The following is a 12,970-nucleotide window of genomic DNA, read 5'->3' on the forward strand; positions in this document are numbered from 1 at the left end:
TCATACCCCCTCCCATAAACATAAATGGAGGAGGCGTGGTGTGATAGCACAAGGGGGCGTGGCCGTGATGTCACGTCTCGGAGGTAGCGCTCGGCACAGAATTCTAGGTGCAGCACCAAGATTGCGTGGGTCCCAGTGGCGGGACCCCTGCAATCAGACACCTTATCCCCTATCCAGAATACCCCTTTACCAATAAGGTAATCAAAGTGTCCTGATGTTGGAACCCCCAGTAAGTGTTCAATCTGCAGCACCACCACAGGGAACATTTAAGTATTAAACAATGCACATTAGAATCAATGGATTGTCTGTAATGCAGGACAGGTCCTCCAGAACAAGAGATGCCCCGAGACGTCTCTCCAGAACATCAATGCATAAACATTGATTATAAAAGGTAAAGTGATTCAGTAAGTCCAGCCCTTAGTGCTCTCCCTGTAGAGGATAGCAGGAGGAGACTTCAACATATTAAACAAGGACATTTTACAAAGCTTTTCCCAACAGTGCACATCTTTCCACTCGAGGAAGTGTATAACAATTCTGCAGCCTAGACAAGTGGGTCTTGATAGTCAGGATCTCGTAACCACAGATACGCCGTAAAATCCATACTTCGACAGTGTAAAATATTCTATAGTAAAACAGGATTTTGTTTTTTTAGCCAAGAAAAAGTAACTGAACAATTAGAAAGCATTTAAGCTCTTTATATAACATGTATTTATGTGGCCTCCAGGGAGCGCTCCTGTCGTCTTGATCCCTTATCTCGAGGATGCAGGCCGCTCTCTGAGCTCCGCTAATCCGCTGCACTGATGTGCTAATAAATTCTGCCCAGATGGCTGTAAACGTCTCATTTAGACTAAATGTACCAGCACATTAAAGCCTTCCTCATCGGGCCAGGACTGGCACTTGGGAACACAAGCTTTATCTTATGTACAACCAGCCTGGATGCATTTCTGAAGCTCACCATGAAATTTCTTGTCTAGGATCATCTGGGAGAGTTTGCGTTCTACCTCAGGCTGAAAAGAGGAGAAAAGTAAAAAAAATTACACATAAGGATACAAAACGACTAACATGACTTGATATGTTCATACACAGCAGATATGCTGCAGAGAAGTAAGCAGATGAAGGAGGGGGGGGTGAGATTTAAGAAATTTCACCCACACTCTGCAAAAAGAAAAAACAAAATTTCATACAGAAATCTTTATCACAGCATGTCAAAACACAAGATTTGTTGCAGATTTTCCCCACTGGTCATAGGGTACTCGGCACCCTGAATAAACCGTTTGCACCGTGCATACACAGCCAGCGCATTCTATCTATGGGGCTTTTGAATGCTGCCAATATGATTGTCTAGAAGTTTTTTTGCAGATTTTTGGGGCTTCCATAAATGCTACTAGGCAATTGGCAAACCAGTTTTTGAGATATAAATGACCCAGGGCATGCATAACCTGTGGAGAAATCTCCCCCGCGATCTCCTGTACTGGGCCCTGGCTCTGCCGCGGCTCTACCGCGCAGGAGATGGGACGGCCGCAGCCGACACGCCTCCTCCATGTAGTTCTATGGGATAGGCGAGGAGGCAACGTTCATGCCTCCCTGCCTCTCCCATAGAGCTGTATGGGGAAGGGGCATGGAGGGTGCGTAGCGTCGACCTCGGAGGTCGATGCTATGTGCATTAGCTGCTCTCTATGCCGGGGCCTTTTTGGGAGATTGCGGGGGGCTCCCAATCCTGTGTATAAGGGATAAGTTGTTATGGCTGCAGTTGTCCTTTAACCTTTGGTGGATTTTGGGAAACCAGTCAGATCTGGAGCCTATAAAAGCTGCAACTCTTGAAAGCTCATAAATGGATAGATGCAGATACTGAAGCCCTGAGTTGGCCTATATCAGCAGCGCTCAACCTACCACATTATTATAGGCTTATTTGCAGCACATTGCATTCAATGTGCACTGCTTCTTGAAGGAAGTAAAAGATATGGGTGCAAATGCAAGTTCATTTTCCATGCAGAGTATAATGTTTCTGCATCTCATCTTAACTATGCATTTGCACCCACCTTTCTGTTGTAAATGAACCACTTGGCATCACTTTTCTCAGGATCATCTGGGCTCCCTGGATATACCATAATGAATATAGTGGAAAATGCATGGCAACTAACCATCACTCCCATCAGACTGAAGTACTTATCCTCCCACTTACCAAATGCAGGCAAGAAATGTTCTTATAGAGCATTTATGACAGATGAAAAGCGGGACCTTGGCAGACTGAGCCAACAAACATAAAAACTATATTGATGGATCCCAGCATAAAAATACATATAATACAGACTACATACATTAAGGAATCTTCCTTACCTTTGACAGTTTGATGAGAATGGATATGTGATCAATCTATAAGAAAACATAAAATCAATGTTATATGCAAATACTAAAGGGGCAACACATCATACGGTGATGTTCTATAACAGTGTGCCTTCAGCTGCGGCCAAACTACAACTCCCAGCATGTTTGGATAGCAGTTGGCCGTCCGGGCATGCTGGGAGCTGTAGTTTGGCCACAGCTGGAGGGACCCTGGTTAGGAAACACTGATCTATAAAAATAAAAAAAGACTGATTGTAGGAGACTGCTCCATTGTTAGACTATAGAAGCCCTCTCCTGCAATCAACAGAACTGGGGGCAGAGCCAGGGAGTGAAGTACACAGCTGCGCACTTTACCCAGCTATATAGATCAGTCAGAGGAAGAGGAGTTTAAGTGTTTGTTATTTTATTAAGCAGCATGGGGACAATAAGGATAGTTTTTGTACTCCCCATAAAATCTCTCTCGTAGCCTTCATTGGGGGACATAGATACATATGGGTATATGATTTTGCCACTAGGAGGCGCTGACACTAGGAAAATAAGTCGGCTCCTACCTGACAGGATATAGCCGCCCACTGGAAGTGAGGTAATCAGTTTTGTCACAAAGCAGTAGGAGAAGCCAAGAAATATGTCCGAAGGACCGTAGAAAAGAATCCCGGATAAAAAATAACCGGAAAAGAATATCCGGAAAAAAAAAAATGAAGAAATGGGCGAGTGCAGTGTCCCCCAATGAAGGCTACGAGAAAGATTTTATGGAGAGTACAAAAAAAAAAAAAAAAAAAAAAAAAAAAAGAAAGAAAAAAAAAAATCTCCTTTTCTTGGTCGCTCTTCATTGGGGGACACCTATACTGCTGGGACGTACCAAAGCAGTCCCCTAGGGTGGGAATAGCAACCACTAGCAAAAAGGAATCAGTCCCGAGAACAAACCCACTTGTCCGTAAGGCCTGCGGACAAGACCCCAGGCAACGGAAAACCGAGGCCTAGAAACAGGGCTCCCAGAAGATCCCCAGCCATAAAGATGGACTGGACCGCCAAAAGGAAGGGACCGTCCTTCACAGGGACTCTAAACCTATGGTCCTCAGAGAGACCAGGAAAAGTCAACTAAGAAGCCAGAGGGTCTGGAACCATCAATCCCAGAAGGAGGTAGGAAATCAACTCTAAGGAACACAGAACCAGATCGAGGGCTAGCCCGGCTGGGAAACAAAAATGGCACAACAAAAGAAAAAGACAGAAACCGGCTCTAGAGAGGCTTGGTGCGAAAGATTGAAGATCTGATCATCTGCATACCCAAAACTCCTATCCAGGAGCCCGCAACGAGCACCTGGGAGGTGACATAGCTCAAGTGGTGTTATCCAAACGACCGGAACACCCTCCACTTCGAGAGAACATGGACCCCGAAGAAGAAGATGGAAGGGAATAATGGCCAAGAAGAAGAATGGCCAGAAAAGAGGCATCCCGGAACACCAGAGCACCAGACATGGGAAATGGAGGTTCCCGAGTCACCTGGAAGATGGGCACGGAAGAATAAACAGCCAAGAAAGTAGCGGAAGACTCTGAAAATGAGTATCTGGAACACCGGCGTGGCCGATATGGGAATTGGAGGTTCCAGAGTCTCCCGGAAGACTTACACCTGAAGGGTAAGGAAACCCAACGTCCACGAAACATTCCAGGTGACAAAGATCCGTGCAGAGACAGAAGTGCGGTACAGAAGGACCGCCCCATAAATAATATCGCAGAGAAATCTGGGCAGGACTGCCGCTACAAATGCCCGAGACCTCAACCATCACTAAGGCCCAAAGAACCAGGAGGGCCGACCTAAAGAAGGAGGCACGCCACAGCGTCCCAGGATAGTGGCCAAGACAAGGAGACCAACCAATCCTGGGCCCCAGCGGTCAGAACAGACCAGAGCACTCCAAAGCAACAACTCGTCAGGACGGGAACAGAGGGGGAACAAAAGGGAACCCGGCTGGGACTTCCAGGCTCTGGGCACAGAAAGGTAACTAGAAAACTGTGGAGTCAGTATAGCATTAATGACACACAGTCAAGGAAAGGAGGAACACACCCTTACAGGGAGACTGTGCCGAGGGGGGAGGAGAGCAATGGCAGGACCCAGACGACAGACTGAGGCTAGACCAGCTTGTCGGCGAGCCACACATGATAGCAGAAACCACTCCAGAGGGGAGTGCCAAGGCTGCCTGAGCCGCAGTAGATAACCAAGAAACAGGAAGAGAGCCAGGCTGCAATAGTGGGCAGTAAGCACACAGGCATAGACAGCGAAAAGCTCTGCTGAATGATCTCAGTGAAAAACAAGGGGCCAGCCAGATATCCCACCTATAGAGAGAAGAGAGAGATGGCTCCAACTTTGTAGCAGGAAGCGACCAGTGAAATAGTCCCCCTAGTGGATGGGAAAACAAGGGGTGGTGGAGATGAAACTCAGGCACTGACCATGCCAAGCCCCCTGATCCCTGTACCCCTGTGGAATGAGGATTGTCAAAGTGCACCAGCCACTGTAGGAGCAGGGACAAGCCGCCCGTGACAATGGACAAAGTACTGGGTGGATGAAGCCCCTAGAAACTCTGCAAGAACATATTGAGGAGCCGATTTGTGTCCCCAGAGGGATCGGAATCCTGGACACTGGCACTGGGCAAAGACATGACTACAGATGCAAGGAAGAAGCACACACGCATGCATACACGGCAACCAACAGCATTGAGAGGAACACCCCATTGGGGTGAAACTCCGGGCCAGATGGGCACCAGAGCCAGTCTAGTCGTGTGTAAGGCAACCGAGCAGGCACATGGGCCACCTTTCACAGGAATGGAACAGAGGTGCTCAACCCCCACAGACCTGTGGAAACAAGATTACAGAGGGTCCGAAGCACACCCCACCGATAGAAGGGAAGGTGGACTCTACATGTGCCGAGGGACCAAACATACGTATGGACACAGACATGGATACCTCTCGATAGTAGTGAGGAACCAAGATTGCAGACATGAAAGGAATTGCAGATATCCAAGTCCACAGTATAAAAGACATGCTCAGCACCCAATGGTGTGTCACAACCATGCCCCTAGCACACCAACGTGGCATTCTTAGAAAGGGGGACAGTGCTGCAGTTGCCGTGAAAAGCCATGGAACCTGTAGGAAACGTCCACACCTCATTTCCTAATGGCGTCCCACCCCAGGGCTGCCGTCACAGATGCAAGAGACAGTCTGAATGGTATAACAGGTTCAACGAACCCACAGAGACACACTTTGTGGAACTTCACATGGAAAGTGAGTCACCGGGATGCAGTGACGGGAGCGGCAGGAAAGGGGGAGGTCACCTGGTGGATTAGAAACCCTGCACACAGTCTGGCTATATGGCATAGTGACCATGGCCACACCTGGTCCCGCAGTCAGACCCACACATTGAAAGTGGGTTACCAGCATTCATCCGTGAGAATGGCAGACATGCAGAGAGGGACCTGCGAACCAGTATGCGGTGCATTGCATAGGGCACATGGAACAACATGGGTTGACTCACTGCGAACTACATCTCGTCAGTCCACGGAGTGGGAAGTGTATGGTAGTTGACCCAATGCATGGCTGACCGGATTCCTGAACGCACAGGATCACTCCTTCGAACTTTCCCACAGAAAGTGGGGAAAAGTGGGGTATTTGAGTGCGTCCGATCTGGTGGGCAACATGGTGGTGCTGGAGACCATGCAGACGAAATCTGTCTGACTGGCATCATCCCTGTGCACTTGGAGGAACTCTCTGAATCACTTCATCGGACACCGCGCAATAGCAGTGGGACCGTAACTCCTGAAGGGCAACCTAGAGGTGTAGAAGACCATGAAGACCACTGTCCGGCTTACATTAGAAGAGGGGTACAGGAACTCCAGACAAGCACGCGGCAGCCCCATGATGAGAGACCAGTGGTGGCAGAAACAGAGAGAACACCCCAGGCGCTGGTGCCCTATTGTCGCATATGGAGGGGCGGGCCCATGAATAGTATCCCCGCCATCCTGGGAGATCAGGGAGGCTAAGGAGCCGTGGATTGTATCCCCGTCGCCCTGCACAGAATCCATTGTACATGCCGGGTCACTCCTTCGGACACCACTTTTTAGCAGTGGGGAGCCGTAATTCCATCCGTGGCTGCGGCAGCCATGTGATGTGGCAGAGGAAACCACACACACCACTGTCTGTGGTATTGGGTCCAGTTCATGTCCACGTAGGAAGATGTGCTTGAAAACCTTGCACTAGAACTGGGGGGTCCAGCACACTAGCCACAGATTTCGAAGACCTATAAGGACCTCTGGCAGAAAATTGATACCACTGCGGTTTCCCAGCATGCTCCCGGGAATAAAGACCACAAGCGGACACTGTCTAAAGACACAAGAGAAGAAAACACCTGGGAAAGGCCCTCAGCTTAGGTCAAGGATGTGGATGCATCTGTAGGGGCATCGCACCGGTGTCTTACCCTGGGGAAGGGGCTGGAATGCAGATGTGGGCGCGGCAGACATGTTATGGCAGAAATGCCACGCACAATATCCATGAGCTGGCGAAGAGACCTTTGCCTCTTCAGGTGATAAAACAGGGTGGCGGAAGCAAAGATCAAAGTGGCCCCCAAAAATAACATTTAATATATGGTCCCCAGACCGGAAACCAAGCAAGATTAAACCGGTAAAAAGCAGATATCAAAAGACTGCAATAGCTGTCTGCCGCCACAAGGGGAAGCCAAACAAGGGACCAGAAAGTAGGGGCTGAGAAGCAGAATATTTTTTTTGTAAATAAAATGAGTGCAGGAAGCAGTGTGCTGCGCAAGGGACCCCGAGGCCAGAACCTGCCAGACGCCTGGGAGGGAAAGGCCGAGAACTGCTGACGGAGCACCCCCAACCCCTGCAGTGTGCCCAGTCACTGCCAAGCAAGGAGCAGCAGATATCACGCTGCGGGGAGATGCCGGAGCCGGATGGCGGGACCCTTCGTCCAAGCGCTCGGCCTCCCGTCGCCCTGGGAACAAGGTGAGGGAGAGGGGTGGAGCATGAGAGGGGCATAATGGCGCCGATGAAAGGAAAGTGAAAGTGTGTGCAGAGAAAAAGGCGGCCAGCAGAGGAGCAGAGCCAGCTGTCTATATATGTACAGAACCGCTGTTCAGCAAGAGAATGAGCCCCCGTACAGCCCACTGAGCCCCCACACCCGAGAGCCCCAACAAATGTCAGGGATATTGCCAATAATCCTTAGGATTAACCCGTCAGGGTAAAAGCAGGGGACGGGCCAGACGGTTGAGGATTGTTGCAGATGGTGCTACCGGTAGCATGAGCAGGAGGCCACAAGGCCACGTGTAATGGCGGCTGAGGAGCCGGCGCTGTGGAAAAGGGACCTCCGGATGGAGAAACCCTAGCGGAGTACAGAAGGGGAGAGGCGTGATGTTAGACATACTCACCAACAGACTCTCTCAGACTTCTCATACTCACCCAGGCGTCTTCAACCAGCTTATGGCCACACTGCATCATACCAGGCTAAGATAGCTGGGAGAGCAGGGGCAGTGGGGGACGCGGACCCAGGGTACAACCTCCAGGGATTGGCCATTGGCGAGAAGGGGTTGAGAGTACATGCTCTATGTCTATGCCCCTTTGTCACATATGGGGGGGAGGGAACAGGTAGCGCCATGCTCCTGAACCCCCACCTGTAAAAGGGAAACAAAAAGGGAGAAAAAAAAACCCCTAACTAAACAGCCCTTACTAGAAAAAAAAAAATACCAGGTCTGGGGAGCTCCCAGACCTGTGTCATGCCTCCTACTGACACTAACTAAAACTGATTACCTCACCAGGGAGGAGCAGACTTCTTTTCCTAGTGTCAGCACCTCCTAGTGGCAAGAGCAAATACCCATCAGTAAAGTGTCCCCCAATGAAAAGCTACATAGAAAAGAAAATATTACATTCTAGCTGACAACCCTTTTAAAAAGGGGATATTTACTCTTTACAATTCCTTTTTGTTTTAAGAGTTCCCCCCAAAAAAGGGTATCGCACGAGGTGTTTCCCATAAATCATCTGCAATCTCAATCTTGTAGGTAGAGTTACTGTATCTAACGGTAAACCAACCCCATGTCTGCAACTGTGGTAAGAGGTGTATGGGATATTTTTGGTGATTTTATGGCTAACTGCTGTGGTAAACACAATCCAACTTTCCAAAGATAGAGAAGAATAATTTCAGAGACTCCACAGTTATCTTGGTACTTACCTGTACTCTAGAGAAAGGCTCTATGACTCGGATAAGATTCTGTTCCAACAGGTTATCATAGAGTTTAGCCAGATGAGTGGTAATAATGGGGTCCTCCTGCAACTCTGCCTTGTAATCTGTCAGCGCCTGTAGGATGAAGGCAGGAATTAGAATTCACAGAGGTGATATCTGCACAAGATCATTACTGATGCAAGTCTTCTAACCAGGCTCTAAAAGGAACACAAAGTCTTACCTTTTCAAAATTGGCAAGGGAGCGGTTCTTGCTGGCCTGGGCCACACACTTCAATGCTTCTGTCTGCAAGGCAAATAAGTTATCAATTGTTTACTTAATTCCAAGGCAGATAATAGGGCTGTGCTGACATTTTTAGCATATCTATGGGTGAAAAGCTTGACAGGTGGTCTGATCAATAGGATCCCTGGCCAATGGGAAAACAAGTAAGGGATGGAGGAGTCACCAATTGCTCCTTAAAACCAGGTTTCAAATGGCCGGTGAAGTACAGCTGCCAAACTCGTGTTCTGTACGATATGAAGGACAACTCCACCAATAAGATATTTATAATGTATTTAACAGCATCGCCTTTAGTGCAGTTAAAGGGGTTGATCCCTATGGACAATCACTTTCCCATTTGAGGTTGAAACAAACCTCTATCGTTGCAATGGATGTCTAAAGACCTTACAGGAATACAGTGTCTCTGCTCAGCATTCGATAATGAATTGGAGAGCTAAAAGCTTAAACAAGTCCCATCATTTATCATTTTTATTAATAACAATTATGCTTTGCAAATTAGTTGTCACCTATTTTATAAGTATTTACAAATAGGAGGCGGTATTACTAACCACAGAGCTTTCCGCTTCATATGCCTTTCTATATTATTCTATATCTAGTATTAACAGGAAAGTTCACTGTTTCACTGCGCAGAGGAGAGGGTCAATTGGCCCATCACTTACCTGTCGTCCAGCGTAACGGAGTGCCAGCTTCCCGCTCACCAAGGCCTGCACGTCTTCTGGCCTGTCATTGAGAGAGACAATTTGAAAAAAATATATATATGTTCTATACAGAAAACTAGGGATGCACCGAAACGGAAATGCTTGGTCTAAAACCGAAAATGCATTGCCCCGCCCACTTTTGTTAATATCGTTTTTTTTTGTAAAATTGTATTCTCAATTTTTTTTTTTTAGTTAAATTGTACTTTGTAATGACGCCACTCATTTTACCACCAAATCTACAGTCAAACAAGAAAAAAAATTATTCTGGGAAGAAATTGAAGAAAAAAAAAAGCTGTGTTTCTACGCAGTCCACTTTTCATTAACAATGACACATTATATTCTGTAGGTCCATACGATTACATGATACCAAATTTTTCTGTTTTAATTTACTACTAGAGATGAGCGAACTTACAGTAAATTCGATTCGTCACAAACTTCTCGGCTCGGCAGTTAATGACTTATCCTGCTTTCCGGCGCTCCGGTGGGCTGGAAAAGGTGGATACAGTCCTAGGAAAGAGTCTCCTAGGACTGTATCCACCTTTTCCAGCCCACCGGAGCACCTGAAGGCTGAAATAATTTATGCAGGAAAAGTCATCAACTGCCGAGCCGAGAAGTTTGTGACGAATCAAATTTACTGTAAGTTCACTCATCTCTATTTACTACCTAAAAATTCGGGGGGAGATTTATCAAACCCTGTGCAGAAAAAAAGTGCAGTTGCCCCCTAGCAACCAGGATTGTTTCTTAAATTATTAAAGGCCTCTGAAAACTAAAGAGGCAAGCTGATTTGATTGGTTGCTATGGGCAACAACTCCATTTTTCCTCTGCAAATCTGATAATTGATAAATCTCCCCCTTATATATCTTTTTTTTTTATAAAATAAATAAATAAAATAAATCAGTATGCTTAAAATGCCTCTTCTGACCCCTTAACTTATTTTTACATATATGGGGTTGTACAGGGGCAAATTTTTTGTGCCGTGATCTATATTTTTTTATTGGTAACATTTTAGTTTTGATGGGACTTTTTGATCACTTTTTCTGCTACATGAAATAACCAAGTGTCAGCAATTCTGGGCGTTAGTATTTTTTGTATGTTTACGTCATTGACCGTGCGGTTTCATTAAAGGAAAACTCTGCTATAATAACTTATCCCCTATCCTAAGGATAGGGGATACGTGTCAGATCACGGGGGTCTCCCACATTGTGCCCCGGAGACACTTCAGCACAGAGAGTACTGCAGTCTCCCAGCCACGGACACACAAGAGGAGAAGGCAGTGTGGCCCTGGAGATAGCCGGCAATACTAAATAATTCAATACCCCCATCACGCCCTGTACCCTTTATACACTATGGGACTATTGTGGGGGGGGGGGGGAATAAAGCATGTATTACTCTGCTTCACATATGTTCCCGCTGGTACTTGGTGCTTACTGCGCGTCTTCAGCCGGACTTTCTTATGTAAGTTCCAAGCCACACTCACCGAAATTATTGGCAAGACAATCCCTTAGTCAAAAAGGCTGAAAGGGTCATTTTCGGTGCATCCCTACAGAAAACCTTTTCTATAATCCTGGAACACAGTGTCCTATGATGTAATCTGAACAATTACCAGATAATCACAAAATTACAGAAAATCCAGTTCTCTCTAGCACTGAGGCTGCTGCAGAACATCCTTGTATTCCGGATCTAGGCTTATCAGCAAATTATACAAATGCTAGTTTGCATTTACGTTATCTACTACACTGTGGACATCATTCCCGAACATACCCGAAAGTGCACTTCACTGTGTAAAGGAAGTTTACTAGAAGAAATTGGTTAATATCTTAACGTAGAGGAAAACTGTGAAAGTAGTAATTGTGAATTTTTGGTCACTTTATATACCATAAAAATAATAAAAAGCAATCAAAAAGTCCCATCAAAACAAAAATGGTACCGATAAAAATACAGACCACGGCGCAAGTGTCAGCAGAAAGCACTGTGGTCAGACAGAAAGGAAATTCAAAAAGAAAAGAACCCTACAGCAGCTGATAAGCACTGGAAGGATTAAGATTTTTAAATAGAATAAGTTACAAATCTGTAACTTTCTGGCACCAGTTGATTTTCCAGTGGAGTACCCATAAAAAAAAAAAAGACAATGTGGAAGATTTATCAGAACTTGTGTGGAGAAGATGAGCAGTTGCATATAGCAAACTATCTGATTGCTTGTTCTATTTTTAAAAAGACCTAAAATACTATTATACTCTAGTATAAGCCGAGTTTTTCAGAACGATTTTTCGTGCTGAAAACACCCCCCCCCCCTATACTCGAGTGAACTCTCCGCCTGTCAATCCATTCTCAGTGGTCTTCAACCTGCCGACCTCCAGATGTTGCAAAACTACAACTCCCAGCATGCACGGACAGCCATCGGCTGTCCGGGCATGCTGGGAGTTGTAGTTTTGAAACATCTGGAGGTCCGCAGGTTGAAGACCACTGCGGCCGCCTTCATCATCCAGACCCCCCCTTTAGTTTTCTACTCACCTCCCCATGGTGGGAAGGAAGGGTGAGCTGGTCCAGGCCATTTATGCTGCAGGGACCGTCCGGTGGGGTGGGTTAGTCGTTCCGGGCTGTACATCATCACCTGGGGGGGGCCTTCTCTGCGCGCCCGGCCCCGGACTAGTGACGTTGCCTCGACGACGACGCACAGGGATGTTCATGCGCTGTGCGTCGTCGTCAGAGCAATCTCACTAGTCCGGGGCCAGGCCCGGAGCAGAGAAGAAGGCCACCCTGGTGAAGATGGACAGCCCGGAACGACTAACCTTCCCCACCGGACGGTGCCTGCAGCATAGATGGCCCGGACCAGCTCACCCTTCCTTCCGACCGAGGGGAGGTTAGTAGAAAACTAAAAGGGGGGGTTCTGTATGATGACGAAACTGCGACCTTCAACCTGCGGACCTCCAGATGTTTCAAAACTACAACTCCCAGCATGCCCGGGCATGCTGGGAGTTGTAGTTTTGCAACATCTGGAGGTCCGCAGGTTGAAGACCACTGGATTGACAGGCGGTGATGATGAAGGGGGGGGGGGGGGGATGATGACAGGCGGTGATGATGAAGGGGGGATGATGATAGGGTGATGATGACGTGGGGTGTTAATGACGGGGGTCTGGATGATGACGGGGGGGGTGATATAGTTCCCACCCTGGGCTTATAGTCGAGTCAATAACTTTTCCTGGGTTTTTGGGGTGAAATTAGGGGTCTCTGCTTATAATCGTGTCAGCTTATACTCTAGTATATACGGTAAGTGATCTGGTTGGTTGCTGTGGACAACTGATCAGCTTTTCCTTAGCACAGATTTTGATAAATCTTTTACAATCACCCTAAGTACACAGCCAAGACAACAGAGGAGTGAACGTCTTTTAGTGGCCCAGCCAGAGCCCTCACTTAACCC

The 12,970-nt window shown here is 47.2% G+C and overlaps 1 protein-coding gene across 1 annotated transcript in view; it reads right to left on the reverse strand.

Annotated features, from left to right (window-relative positions):
- PSMD11 (proteasome 26S subunit, non-ATPase 11) overlaps window positions 1-12,970 on the reverse strand; it is a 46,225-nt gene that overhangs the window by 11,446 nt on the left and 21,809 nt on the right. The window contains exons 8-12 of the mRNA XM_056548863.1: window positions 9,514-9,574; window positions 8,798-8,860; window positions 8,566-8,691; window positions 2,338-2,373; window positions 956-1,007 (exon numbers count right to left, since the gene is read on the reverse strand). Of these exons, the coding sequence (XP_056404838.1) occupies window positions 956-1,007; window positions 2,338-2,373; window positions 8,566-8,691; window positions 8,798-8,860; window positions 9,514-9,574 (338 nt within the window). The remainder of the gene's footprint in view (window positions 1-955; window positions 1,008-2,337; window positions 2,374-8,565; window positions 8,692-8,797; window positions 8,861-9,513; window positions 9,575-12,970) is intronic.

Source organism: Hyla sarda, chromosome 12 (assembly GCF_029499605.1).
Source record: "Hyla sarda isolate aHylSar1 chromosome 12, aHylSar1.hap1, whole genome shotgun sequence".
Lineage (NCBI taxonomy): Eukaryota > Metazoa > Chordata > Amphibia > Anura > Hylidae > Hyla > Hyla sarda.